This window comes from Rissa tridactyla, unplaced genomic scaffold (genome assembly GCF_028500815.1).
Source record: "Rissa tridactyla isolate bRisTri1 unplaced genomic scaffold, bRisTri1.patW.cur.20221130 scaffold_29, whole genome shotgun sequence".
Classification (NCBI taxonomy): domain Eukaryota; kingdom Metazoa; phylum Chordata; class Aves; order Charadriiformes; family Laridae; genus Rissa; species Rissa tridactyla.
In genome coordinates this window covers 3,162,774-3,182,033 of record NW_026529507.1, presented here as the reverse complement: position 1 = coordinate 3,182,033, position 19,260 = coordinate 3,162,774, and the positions used below count along the sequence as shown (strand labels likewise).

Sequence of the window (19,260 nt, the reverse complement as noted above, 5' to 3'; positions counted from 1 at the left end):
TCACACTCAGCAGGTCCAGAGAGGGGATTCTCCCCCTCTACTCTACTCTCATGAGACCCCACCTGGAGTATCGTGTCCAGCTCTGTAGCCCACAGCACAAGAGGGACATGGACTTGTTGGAGCGGGTCCAGAGAAAGGCCACGAAGATGATCCGAGGGCTGGAGCACCTCTCCTACGAAGAGAGGCTGAGAGAGTTGGGGTTGTTCAGCCTGGAGAAGAGAAGGCTCTGGGGAGACCTTATAGCAGCTTTCCAGAACCTGAAGGGGGCCTATCAGAAAGCTGGGGAGGGGCTGTTTGCAAGGGCATGTAGCGATAGGATGAGGGGCAATGGGTTAAACTAGAGCAGGGTAGGTTTAGATTAGACATTAGGAAGAAGTTCTTTCCACTGAGGGTGGTGAGACACTGGCACAGGTTGCCCAGAGAGGTGGTGGAGGCCCCATCCCTGGAGACATTCAAGGCCTAGGCTTGATGAGGCTCTAAGCAACCTGCTCTGGTTGAAGATATCCCTGCTTACTGCAAGGGGGTTGGACTGGATAACCTTTCAAGGTCCCTTCCAACCTAACAGATTCTATGATTCTATCATTCTAAGAGCTGGACATGGATGTGAAAACCATCAGCAACCAGCCCTAGCTATTGTGATCATGACCTTGTTAGGTCACCTCCCAAAGGGAAGGAGAAAGTTTATTCTCCTGCCAGATGCCAAACCTCACAGGACCAGACTTTGGCCTAGTCTTGCGACTTTTTAGGGGGGAGCCCGTGTGAGCAGCACAGAAGGGCAGCAGAGCCTGGTACAGCAGTTCTTCAAGTATGAGAGTGTGCAGAACCATCATCAGGGCAACAGGCAGAGCTATCAGGAGAGAAGCTTGGGGAAACAGTAAAGTCACGGGGAAGCTCCATAGAAGAAAGGAAACATGCAAGACGTGGAAGCAAGGATTTAAAAAAACCAAAACCAACACAACACAACACCAAAAAAAGGGAGGAATTCAGAAATAGAGTTGGATTTAGGAAAGCCAGGGCTCACACAGAGCTAGAACACTTGCAAAGGAGTTCAAGGGTACAGGGAAGTAGTCACCGGCATAGGACAGTGTAGGGCAGCCTCTGGTGGGATCCCACTCTCCTTTCAGGGGGGGAGGGGACTTTGGGGGGGCCCTTTGTGGGGGCTGGGATTGCCCAGATCCTTGTGTATTTTACTGTGGCTAACTTATCTTCAATTGAGGTGCCTGAGAAGACACCAGGTCACTACAGCTCCAGGGCTTTCTTGCCTCTTCACCCACCCACTCACTGCCTAGAGCCTAGGAGGACTCCTACCGCTGTCCTGCACTCGGCATCGCACACCCCCACACCTCCCTGCCCCCAGGAGCAGCCCTGAGCATCCCATGAGGGAAAGGATCCCCATTGCTGGGGGACGGCCATCAGCGCTTGAACATCCTGCTTGATGGAACACATCAGGGGCTTTCACAAGAACCTCCAGATTTGATTTTCAACCTGTAACCAATGCCCCTGACTTCCTGCGTCACCAGCCACAGGTTCCCTTCCCAGCGAGGTTCCCTTTCCTGGTCATTCCCTCCATGGTCTCTCTCCACTGATTAGCCTCGCTGGGGCCCAGTAGCACCCTCAGAAACTTGGAGATTTGCTGCTGACTTCTACTTCTCCAGAGGCTTGGGCTTTCAGGATCTGCAGTTCAGGAACTTGGCACCAGAGGGCTCATTAACATGCAAAACTCACCCACAAGCCAAGCCTGTAGGCGTGATTTTCTTGACTCTTTAGTTGTTTTCTGGTTAATCAGAGAAATTTCAGAAGTTAAAATATTGCAGTAATAGAAAACAATAAGAAAGGTTTTTCCTTTTGCTCCAGTTTTCTTCATTTCTTTTCTTACACATTAAGTGATAGCGGCAATCTCCAAATGGTATTGAAAGCCGTCATCTCCAATGGAGGCTGAAAATACAGACAAGTAAAGACCCCAAATGTCAGACACTCTATGGGCAGTCCTTGTCCCAACCCACATTTCTCTCTTCAGCCACCTGGGACGACAGCAGCCTTGTTCAAGTCCGAGTTTTCTCCACTGCAGTCTGTAGCTCCATCTTTCACTCCATCAGCACTGGTATCCACAAGTTTTATGAAAACCAGTGCCAGCCTTGGCTGTCGCGACCACGAAATAGTGGGGTCTCACCTCCCAAGGAGAAGGAGAATAGAAGAATGCAGATGACAGACCTCAGAGGAGCAGACTTTGGCCTAGTCTTCTGACTTTTTTGGGGGAGCCCACGTGAGCAGCACAGAAGGGCAGCAGAGGGTCTGCAGTACAGTGGTCTGCAAGGACAGTGTCTTTCAAGTGCGAGAGTGTGGTCATACCCATAGTCAGGACAACAAGCAGAGCTACCAGAAGAAGAGCTGGGGGAAACCAGACACTCATGGGGAAGCCCCAGAGAAAAAAGGAAGCATGAAGAGGTGGATGCCAGGATGAAAACAAAGGAGGAATTGAGGAATATGGTTGGTTTTGGGAAACCAAAGCTCCTGTAGAGTTGACACTTGCAAGGGATTTGAAGGGCACAACAATGAGCAGGTACTCCTTCAGGAGCAGCTAAAGAATAAACAAAGATAATGTGTGGTCACGGCTGAATTTGCAGAGAGTAGGTGTAGATAGGTACGAGGTACTCTTGGCCTGCGTCTTCACCAGCAAGGTCTCCCAGGTCTGTGTGCCTAAGAGGCAGAACCCCATGCGAAATCCAGCAGTGGATGCAGATCAAGTCAGGGACTACATGTGTTAGGTCAACCTTTGGTCGTCCATTGGACCAGACAGGATGAATCCAAGGATGTTGAGAGACCAGGCTGATGTCAGAGCAGGGCTGCTCTGATCCATTTTGGATCATTTTGCGTGGCTGGGCAGCAGCTCTGTGGAAATGGCCCTGGGGCTCCTTGAGTTTTATCAGGCCAAACAAGAGCCAGCAGCAAAGGCGGCCAACAGCATCTGAGGCTGTATGAGCAGGAGCACAGCCAGGAGAAGTGATTGTCCTGCTCTGCTCAGCACCTTTTACACCACACCCTGACCAGTGACAGTGAGACAGGGGCAAACAGGAGCCAGCTCACTGGAGGGCCACGGAGGTGGTAGCCCTTCCGTTGTCCTTCAAGTGTTTGTGTGATTTCCCTAACAACAGCAGCATATACCACAACAAAAAAACATTAAAGCAACAACATCATTGATCGGCCTAAATATCAATACCTGCCCTGGAGCAGTCTACATCTGTGGTAGCCCCTCTGGGCAATGACAATGGAATCAAAGAATCAGCATCGCAGAACAGTAGGGGTTGGAAGGTTTGAAGAGGTAAGGTCTGTTCAGAGGATATTTAGACTTCTGTGACACTGACTGTGAAAACATTCATGAGAGGCCTTTACCCTATTTACAGCCAGTAACCTGAAGCCCTACCACCACCTCTAAGTGAAGGCAGTAGGGTAGCAAACACCGAGGGAAATGGGCAAGACAAATTGTAGCCGGGCTGAGTAGAGAGGAAGGATCACCTCCACCGACCTGCTGGCAGTGCTCTTCCTAGTGTAGCCCAGAAAGCCATTGGCCACCTTGCTGCAGAGGTGCAAAGCCTGGACAAGAGAAGGCTTTGGGGAGACCTAATATCAGCCTTCCCACATCTTCTTGGCTAGCATCAAGAAAACCATGACAAAGGCTCTTCACTGTTGTGTGTGATGGGAGCATGAGGGCCAATGGCATCAGCTGAAACAAATGAGCAAAACTTTCTCCCTGTCAAGACAGGCAAACACTGGAGAAGATTTCCCAGAGAGCTTGTGTCATCTCCATCCTTGGAGCTTTTCAAGCCCAAAATGAAGGAAGCCCTGAGCAACCTGGTCTGACCCCGTAGCTGACCCTGCTGTGGGCAGGAGGGTGGTCTAGAGATCTCCTCAGCTTCCTTCCAGCATGAACGATTCTGCGTTTCAATCCACCATCTTTCCTTCATGAGGGGAGGGAAATCAGTCAGGTTCCTGGTGACCGTGGAAGTCAACCAGAAAGTGTGGTCAGACGATCAGGGACTTTCTTGTCGCACTCCAGGCATGGTTGCTCAGATGCAGGGCTGCTTGGCAGGTCCCCCCAAACAGCCCTGATCCTTTCCATTGTTTCACCGTTTCTTTTTCCCTCTTTTCCCACTCAAAAGTTTTTCCCCTTGACCATCCCTGTACCCTCCCATGGGCAAATAGCCCACCTCTGTTTACCCTTTCCTCCATGGTCCTAGTTTGGCTTCCTTTGTACTTTCATTTGGTGTTTCCGAGCTTCTCACCATGGGAATGTGTACCTTGGTGAACAATGGCATTGATCAAGTGCCTCCTTTGATTATCTGTAGTGTCCTGCGATTCCTCATGCTGTTATCTTGTCAGAGGCAGCACATGTCAGGGAGAGCCATCTGCAGGCACACATGAACGACTGGCCCAATGGAGCTTCATTCCTGGGGGACCCTGATAAACTCTGGGACTCAGCAAATGGAAAACTCACACAGTTTTACAAGGAGAAGTGGTCAGACCTTTCCTGGGGGCAGGATCACCCCAGAGATGAGGGCATGCTTTGACCTGACTGGCCGAGGACTGACCCCGAGGAGAAGGTCCTGGGCATTACGAGGGATGCAACTTTAGCCAGTGGTACATGCGGACCGTGAACTGGACTAGCTGCACACAGGGCTGCATTAGGGGGCACACAGCCACCCAGACAAGGCACTTATCATCCCCCTTGACCCAGCACTGTTGTGGACACATCTGGTGTAGTGTGTCTGTGTGTGGGGCTCTCTGTTCTGAAGGAAGGAGGAGGAAGTGGAGAAGCTCCAAAGGACATTGGCCAGGATGGCGTTTGAGGCCTTTGTGGAGAAGCTGAGGGAGCTGGGCTTCTGTACCTTTTGAAGTGGAGGCCCAGGGCTCTCTAGGAGTAGCCTGCACCTGCTTGAAGGGTGGCTTCAGAGGCGGTGGAGCTTTTCTTGGTAGTAGGAAGAGAAGGAAACCTCAAGAAACTGCAGCTTGGAAGGTTTGGACTGCATGTGAGGAAAAAGAAATCTCAGTCAAAGGGTTGCACTGTGGTGCAAGAGGTCACCCAGAGGGAGTCTGTATTAGCCCATGGCTTTGTGTTTCAAGGAACAGCCGGTGAGAGTGGAGAGACATCAGAAAAGATACGGAAATGCCAGGGTGAGAGCGATGTGGGAAAGCACGATGGGTGCCTGCAGCCTACAAGGAAAGAGGCACAGGCATGGGACAGTGATGGTCACTCTGCAGTAGAGGTGGCCTAGGGCTCTGGCCAGGCTAAAAAGCCCAACAGCACCAAGGTCTTTGTCCCCTTGGCTATGGCAGTTGCCTCTGCCACCAAGGCCCACCAGAAGAAACTTTATTTTGCGGCTCTGGGCTTGGTTTCTGCTTCACGGTTGCATGGGGAAGGAGGGAGGTGTTGCACAGTCTCCCTACCCTTGGCCTTGCTCACCCTCACACCCCACTGCCCCCAGGAAGAGCCCTGAGCCACACCTGAGGGGCAGGATCTGCCTTCCCAGGGCCTGAGGGTCAGGTTTGGCCCTTCTGCTTCATCAAACAAAGCAACAGCTTTACAGCCACCTGCACTGTGCCTTTGCCTTCCTGCAATCACAGCCTCCAGCTATCTCCTCTAACGAGTCCATGGGGAGACTTTGTCAGTAGTGGCCCTCAGTGGGGCCCATTAATGCTTCCAGGTACTTTGAGTTTTGCCTCTGACTTCTTGAGCAGTGTTTTCAATCTTCTCTCAGTATCTGAGGTTCGTGGACTCAGAGCTAAATACACCATGGGGCTCATTGAAGTACAGAAAGCCCTAAAGACCTATTTCTCTTCCTTCAATTTCCTTCAAGTCTTCAAGACTTCTACAGCTAATTGGAGTTCTTTCATAGTGTAGTTAAGAAGGAAGATTTCAATCAGAACCTAATAAATTATTTTTTTTTTTAGTTTAAAGGGTTTCTTTTAATTTACATTTCAGTCTATTGAAAAGGTGATAGAAGTCTTCTGCAACTGATATTGATCCAGAGGGTCTCCTCAGGAGGTCTGGATGGCTAGGAAAAGCAGTCCCTTGAGGTCTGACACTGTGTGGACATCCTTGCTCCTCACCCCCACCCCAACCCCACCATCTCTGTCATTGCCCAGTTGGGATTTACATCATTTTCCTTCCATCAGACTTCGCCGCCGATCTCTGCAGCTGGATGTTACAGCTCCATTGCACCAGCTCCCTCTGGCTCTCCTTAGAGACCTGGCTGCACCCAGGCACAGAAGGGTTTCTCCTCTTTGCAAGCAAAGAAAAGTAAAGCCTGATCATGTCGGATCGTGTTTGATAAACAATAAAACACCCTCTGCGGCCATATGCTAAGTACATGCTGCCTCTAATGAGGTTGCTTTTCTGCAAGGGGTAATCTTATGAGAAATGCTTTAGATAGGTAGGTACAGAAAGGTTGATATAAACATAGTTAAAGAGTTGGCTACAGGAGATAATTAGACTACTGAAAGACGGGGAGACCTTTAACCATGTGAAGCTCAAAGCAGCAGCTGGATGGGTGACAGGAACCTGAATGAAGAAAGAGTAAGGGAAGGAGAAAATGGGAATATAATAGAAAAGGCCCCTGTCTAGACAGTCTGCACCTGGAAAGATGACTTTAGAAATGGTCATTGTATTTGGACAGGTGAAAATGTATGAAAGATATGAGAAATTATGTACGTAGGATTACAGGCAAAATAGTGGTAGTGAAGTTACAGAACAAGATTGACATTTCTTTGGAATATCCCTTTTGAAAAGTCATTGGGTTAGCAGAGGTCTCTTGTGAGAGAGGACAAGCAAGTGTTGCACCCAGCTTTGAATGAGGCCAAAAATGCAATTCAGGGAACAACTCACTGGCTGTACAAGCTCACGTTGGTGAGGAGTGTGCCACCAGTTAGTGTCCTCTTGGGTGACATTTCTTGGCACCAAAAAGAAAAAATTGTCTTCAAATGCAGTCAACATGGACTTACTGAGGGTACGTGCTGGGACATACTGGGGCATTGTGGGGCAGCACAGAGATGCTGGCTCCTGGGCCCTGTTCGGTTTAGCACCTGTGTGCGTGACCCAGAGAAGGCAACTCTCAGCATGTTTAACAAGAACAAATGGTGCATTCTACACCAGGGATGAAATAATGGTGGCCACAAGTATAGGCTGGAAGAGGAGTGGCTGGAAAGCAGCCCTGCAGAAAGGGATCTGGGGGCGCTGGTTGGCAGCTGGTTGACAGCTCCATTTACCACTCATGTGTCCTAAAGACACCAGTTGAGGAAGCATATCTTGGGAAGAGGAGGACCTCCTAGAGGCACCTCTCTGCTCTTTGAGGTCTAAGTGCTTGTCAAAGGCCCCAGGAGGAGTTCATGTGGTGCCCACATTTATATTGCAGATGGTTGGTCTGCAATGGACAGGGAATGAGACAGAGATGCGACCAGGAATGATATGGAAGGGGAGATTCAGTGCACTGGGTGTGGCTGGGGTGGAGATAATCCCCATGGATAAAGCCTTGAGCAATGCGCATGGCTGAGCAGAGACCTGCTGGTCAAACTAAAGGGCAAGAAGGAAATGCACAGGCAGTGGAAGCAGGGACAGGTATCCTGGGAAGAGCGTAGGGATGGGGTCAGGAAGGCCAAGGCGCAGCTGGAGATGAACTTGGCAAGGGAGGCAAGGAATAATAAGAAGGGCTTCTATAGATACGTCAGCCAGAAAAGGAAGGTCAAAGGAAGCGTACCCCTCCTGATGAGCAAGACTGGCAAACTGGTAACAATGGTCGAGGAGAAGGCCGAGGTACTCAACAACAGTTTTGCCTCAGTCTTCCCTGGCAACCTCTCTTCCCACACCTCTCGAGTGGATGGACCTCAAGGTAGGGACTTGAGGGGCCAAGTCCCCCCCACTGTGGCAAAGGATCAGGTTTGTGACCACCTGAGGAACCTGAGCATGCAGGAGTCTATGGGGGCTGACAAGATGCATCCCAGAGTCCTGAGGGAACTGGCTGATGGAGTTGCCAAGCCGCTCTCCATGATATCTGAAAAGCCGTGGCAGTCAGGTGAAGTCCCCAGGGACTGGAAAAAGGCAAACATTGCACCCATTTTTAAAACGGGTAGGAAGGAGGACCTGTACTTGGGGAGCTGTGATGTTTGCAATCACAGCAATGGAGCTGTGATGCTTGCACAAGAGACTGCAACTCCTACAGCGTTACAACGGGAAACCAGTAGGTCTGTGAGGAACCTGAAAAAGTGCCTTTACCCATTCCTTTCTCTACAGAAAGCATCATCATTTCTGTGATCTCGGCATCTATCTCACCTGCTTCTTAGGACTTTCTGACACAGAGATGCTCCTGGGCAGTGCCCTGCTACCAGGAGGTGTCTGCAGGGCAGAGCTGAGCACCCAGCGGGTGGGATGGGCTCTGTGAACACGGACAGGGAGGAGATGGGCACAGAGCAACAGCTCCAGGCAGCAGAGACGTGGCCGGGGCATGAGAGGAAAGTGCTGGCAGCGAAGGCTGGGAGGGGAATTTGGGCACCTCCCTGTCAGCCCTTCACTGAACGTGCTTTTCTCCTCTCCCACCCAGAAGAGCCTCTGCCCTCAAGGCCACAGGGTGCAGGGCAGGAGCTGCCTCCCCTGCAGGCAGAGCTCCAGCACAGGACACTCTTCTGGTGACCTGTCCCTCCCTCCCTGGCCTTGCCCCCCATGGCAGAAACATTGGGCCTTTTCTCCTTGTTTCTCCACCCATCCCTGCTGCTGCTGTTCTTGTTTTCAGGCTCTCTGGGGGTGGGGTTTTCAGGTGCAGCTCAGCAACTGGCCCTGAAGTCCGCAGGAGCACAGGACCCTGTGGGTCTCTGGGTGATACAGCCCATAGGGTGAGGATAAAGCTGACGCTTTTTGCCGGACGCCCCCTCTTCAGGGCATACAGAAGTGCACAGCTGGTCCAAGGGAGGGGAGTTTAGAGATCTGCACTTTGAAAGTGGATTCCTCTGCTCCCAGCAGTACCCAGTTTCCTTTCAGAAGAACAGCTGAGTGTGATCATCCTGCAGCTGTGAGAGACCAGGGCACCTGGGAGCAAGGCTGATGGGCAGACCAGCTGTCCTCACTCAGCACTAATGGTCTGTCCCTTTGCATCCCAGGACTCTCAGGATAGAAATGTCAAGGATGTCTTCCTTCAGAAAACACTCCTCAGAGGTGAGGGGGACAACAGGAGTAAAATAAACAACAGAAGATCCGTACAGCTCTGCTCTGCAGTAGGGTGAATTTGGAGAGTCAATGCCAAAATCTCTTTGATCACAGGAGCAGATTTAAGCAGAGATCGATCCTGGTTCCCATTTTCCTGTTGGTGCACAGCAAGACTGACTCCTCCGGAGCAGACAGACAAGTCTCCTGATGCCCGTTGCACGCTCAGCCTGTACAATGCAGAGCTCAAGCTGAGGAGCAGAACCAAGTACTTCCTGGCAGGATGAAGGCCACGCCGGGGGTTCTGTGAAAAATGGCATAGGATTTACTCAGAGGCATCAGTCTTCACTTCTCACTACCTTTTCCTTAAAAATCAGGCCCCCATAGCCAGAGGGAGAAAATGTCCAACAGCAGCTCCATCACCCAGTTCCTCCTCCTGGCATTCGCAGACACACGGGAGCTGCAGCTCTTGCATTTCGGGCTCTTCCTGGGCATCTACCTGGCTGCCCTCCTGGCCAACGGCCTCATCATCACCATCATCGCCTGTGACCACCGCCTCCACACCCCCATGTACTTCTTCCTCCTCAACCTCTCCCTCCTCGACCTGGGCTGCATCTCCACCACTGTCCCCAAATCTATGGCCAATTCCCTGTGGGGCACCAGGGACATCTCCTACACAGGATGTGTGGCTCTGGACCAGTTCTTCTGTGAAATCCCCCAGATCCTCAAGCTCTCCTACTCACACTCCTACCTCAGGGAAGTTGTGGTCCTTGTGGTTAGTGTCTCTTTAGTATTTGTTTGCTTTGTTTTCATCGTGCTGTCCTATGTGCAGATCTTCAGGGCCGTGCTGAGGATCCCCTCTGAGCAGGGAAGGCACAAAGCCTTTTCCACGTGCCTCCCTCACCTGGCCGTGGTCTCCCTGCTTGTCAGCGCTGGAATATTTGCCTACCTGAAGCCCCCCTCCATCTCTTCCCCAGTTCTCGACCTGGTGGTGGCTGTGCTGTACTCAGTGTTGCCTCCAGTACTGAACCCCCTCATCTACAGCATGAGGAACCAGGAGCTCAAGGATGCCCTGTGGAAGCTGATTCTACCAGTGTGCTTCAGCAGCATTGAGTCTCCCCTCTCTGTTTACAAGTGACCTCATATTTATCTTGTGCTTATTGTATCAGTCATACAGCTGTCTCAACACAAATATTTGCTTTCTCCCACTTCTTCAGAGGGTGAACCCAGTCTGTCTCACCCAGAGACCTTCTGCAATTAGTCTGTCACCACGGTAATGCTGGCCTGCCTTTTGGTATCTCTGTAATAAAAGGGAGTTTCCTGATTGCTATGGGTGAAAATAGGCCTTTTCTTCCCAAACTGGAGTGCAGAACACACTCGGGGAACTGAAGGCTGAAAGGCCTTGATGATGTGCTTGGGTGCTGAATGGACTTGGGGGATGGATGGGGGCACCCCTCATGTCTCATCATGATGAGAAGTCATGACATGAGATGTCAAAACTGGCTCATAAGTCATGACTGACTCACCCCAGAATTCCCTCTCGATTGCCGGTACATCACCATTCAGGGACGGAGCACCAGCCACGTCCCTTGCCTTTGGGGATTCACAAAGTCCAAGCCTGATGGTGAAGTCGGCACTCACAGGAGTGATGGGTGGCCCCATTGAGGCCATCGCTGCCATTCAGGAACAGCAGGGAAATCTCTGGATGACGAAGGATGCCAGGACATGCTCCAGAAAGAGAAGATCAGTGCTAATCCTGACACCTGAGTGCAAAGAAATAGTTGCACCTCAACAAAATAAATTACAAAAAATCCCAAACTAAACCCAGAGAACAGCATCCGCCACCAGCACCGTTTCAGTGGTAGTTCCAACCGCTGCAGAGCTGCAGCTGATGGCCCTGCTGTCCCTGTCGCAGGACTCCAACTGACAGCAGTTACCAAGGCCCTTTGGGAAGACTGCACTGGGTGTCACCTTCTCGGAAGAGGACCTGCTGCTTCCCTCTGGCTGCCATTAGCAGCAGAGCCCTCTGGTTCTCCACCCCACACTTTGCCCCCTTGGACACAGGAGGGACCGGCTTTCAGCCGCTGCCTTAACAGCTGCCTTTGCTGTACTCCTTTTCTGTCTCTCTTCCTACCGCATCCGTCAGGATGGGCTTCTTCTCATTCCAGACGGAGCCCAAAGCCTCAGAGTACACTGCCACCCCCTACTTACCCACCCTAGGATGTGTTGAAGAAATAACAATTAGCAAATAGGAACTCTACCCACAGTGCGTATCTGGCCAGCCTATAAAGCTGTAACAGCTCATCCTAAAGCTCCGAAGGCATAGACCAGATGATACTTTGATCCCATATTTACCTCCTGTATGATCTGTCCTGAAGGTCAAATCATCATTACCTTCAGAAGAGGATGGAAGGTGAGGAGAAGAGGGCAGTAAACGATGAATGGTTGGGAAAAAGCAGCCAAGCAAGTGGCAAAGGAAGGAGCCGAGTGTTCCCAGGGCCAGCTCAGCCCAAGGAGCTTTGACTGACGCGCTCTTGAGGATGCCAAGCCCTGGCCAGGTGAGCTCACAAGCAGTGGGTGGGTGCCGCATCACTGCCCCTTTGTGACAGGGGCCACCCCCACATGCACGGGGACACACTGTGGCCCCTCAGCCACCACAGCTGGGGCACCTCCTGCAGCCACCAGCCGGCAGCTGTTGGGCTGCCCCAGGCACTGCTGGCCAAGGGCTGCTCATCTGCCCACAGAGCTCCCGCCTCTGCCTGGAGCCGCACCAGCCCCAGGCATAAAAACCTGCCCAGGGCTGTCAGCGAGCCCCTTCACAGCTTTGGCTGGCACAGTCGGGGGGCTGAGGACTTCTTTTCCACTCTTCCCAGGTACAGCACTGCGTCTGTGAGACTCCTGCAGCAAAGCACTTGGTGTCTTATAAGTTCGTTTCCAATGAATTTTATTTACCCCCAAAGATACAGCCACAGACTGACTCTGAACTAGTGCTACCAAAGAACCCCCTTGAGCAACTGCGCTGGGTGCACCTTGGGTGGCTGCCAGGCCCCCACCCAGCTGCTCTCCCACCCTGCTGCTCCAATAGCCATTTGTGGGTGGCTTTTTAGCATCTCATTTTACCCCACGACCTGCCTGGAGGGCAATAAGTGTTGCTTCTGCCCCAACGAGGCAGCTGGTTGCTATTCCTGCCCTCCTTGAGCTCGCCAGTTGGGCCCCTGCACCGCCTGCGTCCTCTAGTTTTCCCCACTCTTGCTTGGGGCACTGAGTTCCTCCTGCTCAGCTCAGGACAGGGAGTTTGCCTCCTGCCCCACTTGGGGCATTCCGTTTTGTCCCTGTCCTGCTCAGGGCATCTCGTTGTGCCCCAGCCCAGGCCCCCACCCCACTCGGAGGGGCCATTAATGTCCTGGCCACAGCGAGACCACCGGGGCTCCAGCACCATTTCCCTGGGATCAGCCGTTGGCCAAGTGCTGCCCTGAATTGTCACATCACAACCACGCTTTTGCTTCCCAGCCTCCTCTAGCACCGCTCCTCCAGCTGGCATCTGACACTGAAAAAAGAGCCTGAGCCCTGTGATCCCTCAGCTTTTATACTGAGCAAGATTCAGGTCGGATGGAGTACTCTGTTAGTCAGCTTTGGGTCACCTCTCCTGTGCGCTCATTCCCAAAGGTGCCATCCCTCTACGCTTCTCCCTTCCGACCCTCCGTGCCCTGCCATGTTTAACCCACCACAGTCATCCTTCCCAACTCTCCTGCCACCAACAGTGCTAACAGGGTGGGATTCCTCAAGGGCTCCCCCAGCTTGGCATCATCTACAAAGGAGGTGAAAGTGCATTGTCTGCCATCATATGGAGAGATAATAATGTTCCATAGTAGGTGTCAAGGGCTGGTCTTTGATGGATGCCACTAGTAAGTGGGTTCCAGAAGGACTTTGTACCACAGATGATGTCCCTCTGTCATTATTCAGACAGCTTTCCACAAACCACATCATCCACTTCTTCAGCCCAGCTGTCAACAACCTGGCTATAAGGAGACTACAGAAGAACATGTCAAAGGCCTTGCTAAAGTCCAGGTACACAACATCCCCTTCTTTTCCCTCCCACATGTCTTCTGCCATCCCTTTCTTGTCCTTCAAACGCCTGCAGATGGCTGCAGGAGGACTTGTCATATCCCTTCCCTGATGAGGCTGGCCAGTCTGTCATTGTCCCAATCCTCCTTCCTGCTTTTTTGAAAACTGGTTTCATGTCTGCTTTTTCCAAGGCTCTCAGATGGCTCTGGCCTTTCCAAGGTGTTGGAGAGAGGTCTCACAATGGCACTGACCAGCCTTCTCCATCTCCATGACACCAAAAGTCTTCTCACTATGACACGCTGCCAGAGGAGTGCCCAGGACACAATACTCGCTGTCCAGATCCTTGGGGGCCGCTTCAGAAGAAAACCAGAAGTGATTTCTTCCTACAAGCCCACGACTCCAACGGGATCTCTCAGCAGCCGACAGCTTTCCTAAGCTGTTTCTGTCAGTTCCTCCCAACCCCCATCCTTCCTTCTCCTCAGGCTGTAGATGAGAGGATCGAGCAGGGGTGAGGTGCATGTTGAAACAGGGCTTTGTTAAACTCTCTCAGGAGGGCTGTTCTGGGCATCCCACTGACAGTGGTGGGGGTGCCGCAGAAAGGAGTGGCTCCAGGGAGGGCAGAGGAGCCGGTGGAGAAGGCCTTCTGCCTGCCCATGCTGGGCAGGAGAGCTGCCCCCAAGTGCAGCTCTGCTGCACACACAGGATTCCAGCATGAACAGGAAGGGGAAGATTGGGTCTAAAAAGAGGTTATGAAAACAAAGTCCATGATGAATGTAATGGTTTCACATCAGGAGAGTTTCAGCATTGGTGCAAACAGCCCAGCCCACCTATTTCTGAAGACATTTGCTTCTCTGTCAGGTGCTTAAAAATATCGTGAAGGACGTTCAGAGAGGTGAAACATGGAGGGTGTGTGCCTCTCACTGCATTCCTACTCCCTAGACGTGCTCTGTGCTCTGTGAGAGGTGAGAAATGCCATCTTCTAGAGGGCAATGCCGCTCACGCCTGCAGAACCCTTTCGGACTGCACAGGGGAGATGCTCCACAGAGGTGCTTCTGTCACACCGTGTAATCAAAGGGCCAGGCCATGAAGAGAGGGGAGGGTGAGGTAGCACACAGGTGTTCCTGGAGACACACACGGCACTGTCAGGGCTCTGGCAGGGCTGCTCAGAGACACGAGTCCTTCCCTGGCACGGGCAGAGGCCCTGCAGCAGACTCCATGGCCTCCTGTTGCCACTCCCAGAGGCCGGCAGCACCTCAGCCCCGCGCTGTGTCTCCCTGCTCGGCACCTCTCTGAGATGCCCCACGGCGTCAGGAATGGACACAGGGACCTGGGGTCAAGGAAGCCCATCCCAGTGCTGCATTCAGGGGGTTTCCCAGGGGACGTTACTCTCCAAGTGAAGTCACCTCCAGACACTGTCTGTCCCACAGCCCTTAATGGAACCCCCAGGAACAGCGGATGGTGTTTGTTCTCACTCAGGTTAATCTCACCACACACACATTATGCTCAGGCCTGTGGTTGTTACTGCCCAGGTGTGTGACCATTGCCCCGTGGCAGCTTCCCTGGGGTGTCCTGCACACACAGGACCTGACAAGAACCTGCTCTGCTGGTCCTTCATGTCTTTCCCAGGAACCCTGGCTGGGTGAGGGACCTGCTGCTTGTCCCCCCCTGCACACTTTACACAATTAAGTTCTACGCTGGTGGTGCCATTTGTGGGGAACTTTCCTGGGCATGTTCTTGACAGCAACATTGGGAGACGACCTTCCAAAGGTGTTTTTGCCTGAAGGCCTTCAGGCACTGCCCTGAGGACATTCCCTGCTGTGATGGAGGTGCTGTTAGGGAGGCCAGCTCTGTCAGAGAACTGACCCGTCCCTGCCCCTGCCTGTGGTCACAGGGCTGCCACACCACAGCAGTAGGAGAGAGCTGCCAGAGCAATCAGGCCTTCCAACAGCGCAAGGGATCAGAATGGAGAATGTGGAAATGGGAAGAGAGCAGCTGTGAGAAGACCAAGGCTGGTTCTCCCTCCTCTTCTTCCCTCTCCTCTGTCCTGTTCTTTCCCCTCCACCTCTGCACACAGGCATGCCCTGCAGCTCCAGAGAGGGCTTCAAACGAAGGATCTTGAGCAAACAAGTCGCTGGAAGGTGCTTTCTTTCTTTTTTTAAATACACAGAGAGCGCGGGGCCTCATTTACAGAGACTGTGGGACTCACAAATTTACAAAGATGCATAATTAGAAGCAGCACAAATGACAATATTTCTTTGTAGACAACATTATACAAAGCAAACAAAGAAAACAAAAAAAAAAACCATAACAAAACAACCAAAGCCCAAACCACAAATCAAAACCGAATATTACAATAACTTTGCTTGCCAAGCTGAGATGGGCTTTGCTGGCAATGAGAAACATGATGAGAGATTTGCAGAAGATGACTGTTTATTGCTTCTGAAAATCATCTGGTCGTCAATTTCCACAGGGCATCCTTGAGCTCCTGGTTCCTCATGCTGTAGATGAGGGGGTTCACTACTGGAGGTATGACCGAGTACAGAACAGCCACCACCAGATCTAGAACTGCAGAGGAGATGGAGGGGGGCTTGAGGTGGGCAAACATGGCAGTGCTGAGAAACAGGGAGACCACGGCCAGGTGAGGGAGGCACGTGGAAAAGGCTTTGTGCCGTCCCTGCTCAGAGGGGATCCTCAGCACGGCCCTGAAGATCTGCACGTAGGACAGCACAATGAAAACAAGACAAACAGAAGCAACCAAGGCACTAACCACAATAAGCCCAATTTCCCTGAGGGAGTCTGAGTGTGAGCAGGAGAGCTTGAGGATCTGGGGGATTTCACAGAAGAACTGGTCCAGGGCATTGCCCTGGCAGAGGGGTAGGGAAAATGTATTGGCCGTGTGCAGCAGAGCATGGAGAAACCCACTGCCCCAGGCAGCTGCTGCCATGTGGACACAAGCTCTGCTGCCCAGGAGGGTCCCGTAGTGCAGGGGTTTGCAGATGGCAACGTAGCGGTCATAGGCCATAATGGTGAGAAGATAAAACTCTGCTGCAGCACAGAAAAAGAAAAAAAACACCTGTGTAACACATTCTTTGTAGGAAATGGCCCTGGTACCCAAGAGGGAATTGGCCATGGCTTTGGGGACAGTGGTGGAGATGGAGCCCAGGTCAAGAACAGAGAGGCTGAGGAGGAAGAAGTACATGGGGGTGTGGAGACGGTGGTCACAGGCGATGGTGGTGATGATGAGGCCATTGCCCAGGAGGGCAGCCAGGTAGATGCCCAGGAAGGTCCAGAAGTGGAAGAGCTGCAGCTCCCGCGTGTCTGCGAATGCCAGGAGGAGGAACTGGGTGATGGAGCTGCCATTCGACATTTTCTTCCCCTGGGCTTGGAGACCTGTGAATGGAAAGAAAAGCAGTGAGAAGTTAGGGAAGAATTCTCTCAAACTAAAGTATTCAATTGGTCTTAGAAACCCACCAAACTGGCTCTCGCCTTTCAGGAAGACCTTTTGCAGGTCCTTTTTGTACACTCTGGTTGGTGCTGGCTGATAGTCCACCAGAGAGCTGAGATCTCTGCAGGATTCAGTCCTGCCCTACAGCCATGGGTAAAAAGGAACACGGGGTGATCTCAGATTAAATCCACTCCTGGCATCAAAGGGCTTTTCAGCATTGTCACCCGACTGCAGGGCAGAGCTCAGGGCACCTTGTTGTTGGTGTTGTTCTGTTGTAGTTTCCCCACCACACCTGAGGAGTGTTTTTAAGGCAGAAATCCCTGGCATTTCTGCTGTGCTGCAAGTGAAACCTTGTGGGTCCTGCGAGCCAAGGGGACTGTCCCTCAGTGCAGAGCGAGGACAGCGAGTTTGTCCATCGGAATTGCTCTCAGCTGCCCTGTGCTGCTGCCTCTTTGAGCTGGAGGATGATCCCAAGCAGACATTCCCCTGAGAAGAACCTGGACACTGCTGAGAGCAGAGGAGTCCCATTTACAAGCGCAGTTCTCCCAGCCCCTCACCTGAGCTCACTGGACCCGAGGAGGATCTCAGCTCTCCCCTCCCAGCCAGGGACACAGGGGGCTCACTGCAGCTGCCTACATTCAGCCCTCCAGCTGGATTTACGTGGCCTTGGCACTGACATGTCTACTCCGTGGGGCTGCTAGACGACACAGGGATGCCACGGGAGAGCTGAGCCCTTCTGGAGGGCAGCGTGCAGCCAAGCAGGACACTCCTGGGAAAGAGCCAACTAGCCTAAAGATGGGGTGGCTTACTCTCGGCCCCACACACTGCAGTCCCCAGAGCCCAAAATATTAAAGGCATTTGGATGCTTTTCCTCCCTGGATACACAGGCATGACAGGACGTGCAGCGTCAGTGTCTGAGCTGCACCTGAATCCTCAGCCCCCACCACAGTGGAAGAAGGGAAGGAACAAGGACAGCAGGGGTGAGAGGGGAACAGGTGAAAATTCTTCTTCAAAAAGAGTCAGGACAGGGAGACACTTGAACATTTCTCCTCCAGGATGTGGGAGAGGAGACCAGGGAGTATTTCCAGGGAATGTATGTGTGGTGGTGGGGAGGTGCCATCCTAAATGGAAAAGGAAATTCCTTTCTCCCACTCCCCATGCATCCCACTAAAGGTGGAAAATTCAAAACATGGGCTCCATTTCTTTCAGGTAAATGCTGCCTTGAAGTCCTTCTCCAAAAGGATCCTCTGCAAATGTCCTGGGGGTGATCTGGAGCTGGGAGGAAACACGACCCATGCAGCACCCTCACGACTGCAGAAGGACCCTGCCATGACACGACTGGGGTCACTCCTTCCACCCACAGCTTCTCCCCGCAGCGCCATGGGGAGCTCCCCGGGCAGGCTGAGAGCTGACCCTGGCAGGCAGCAGAGTCCCTGGCCCAGCACACAGTTCCCTGGGACACGGGGACCCTGCTCTGAAGGACAGCCCTGAGCACCCCTGCACGCACACCCACCTTCACAGCCCGGCAGCCGTCCCTGGGAGAAGGCAGCCGACATGCCCTGTGCCTTTGGTGATGTGGTAGGGGTGCCCTGCTCTCGAGCACATCCTTCTCAACACCGACGGAGCCTTGAGAGCCTTCCTGACAGATCACATTAGCCATGGGCTATGCCAGCTTTAGGAGACTGCTCCAGGGAGCCTCTCTGCATTATACTGCAGCAGAGACACAGCATGCCCTGTCCCTCTGACGGTGCAGCAGGGAAGCCCTGCTCCACACGTTGTCCTTCTCCTCGAAACTAGAGAAACTGTGAGAGTTGTACTTGCAGATCCCGTAGGCTGGGGGTTGGTCCAGCTTCTGGAGATGCCTCCAGCAGCTGCAGATTCAATGCCCTGCAGCCAGAGACTGTGCAAAGGCTGTGAGGATTTCTCCCAGTGAGCTCTCAGCACTCTCCCACCCCAGGCTGCCTTTAAGATCTGCTGGCCTCACACGTCTCCCCTCGTTACCTGCAGGCAGTGCCCTCAGCCCTGCTGCGCTTGGCAGAGGAGCTGCTCCTGGGCAGAGCTGTCTCTCTGCAGCGCTGCCCGCTTGCCACGAGCTCCCTCCATGCCAGGAGCCCAGCCCAGCTCAGACGCAGAGGACCAGCCCGAGACGTCACTTTCTCTGCCTCCTCGGGGCTCCCTGGAGGTGTCCCTGTGCCTCCAGGGGAACCTGCTGGGAAAGAGACTGAAGTAATACTGTGTGGTCTCTCTTGCACCTCTGGAGAGACGCTTCTTTCCAGCCGGGTAATTTCTCCTATCAGAGAGAGCTGCGCACGAGAAAGGTCTTGTTCCTTCTGGTATGAGACAGGAAACCTGGACAGTGCCAGATCTCCTTTGCCCCCGCTGAGCGAAGGCAGTCGGCTTCGTCAACTGAGGCATCTCCTCCTTGGTTTGTAGTCCTGGGTGTGAAGTGGACTCAGCTCTCACTTAGGGCTGCCACAATCCCACAGGAGGGGGGATTCCTCTTGCCTCTCTTCAGGTGGGCACAAAATAGGCACCTGCTGCATGGGAGCTGCTGGTCTCAGCTCCC

General features: G+C 52.8%; 1 protein-coding gene across 1 annotated transcript; it reads right to left on the bottom strand.

Annotated features, from left to right (window-relative positions):
• Positions 1-15,725: 15,725 nt before the first annotated feature.
• LOC128903302 (olfactory receptor 14J1-like) lies at positions 15,726-16,616 on the bottom strand (the record flags this gene model as incomplete). The annotated part of the gene is made up of 1 exon (XM_054187318.1): positions 15,726-16,616. A coding segment is annotated over exon 1 (891 nt), but the record flags the coding sequence as incomplete, so codon positions are not given.
• Positions 16,617-19,260: the final 2,644 nt, after the last annotated feature.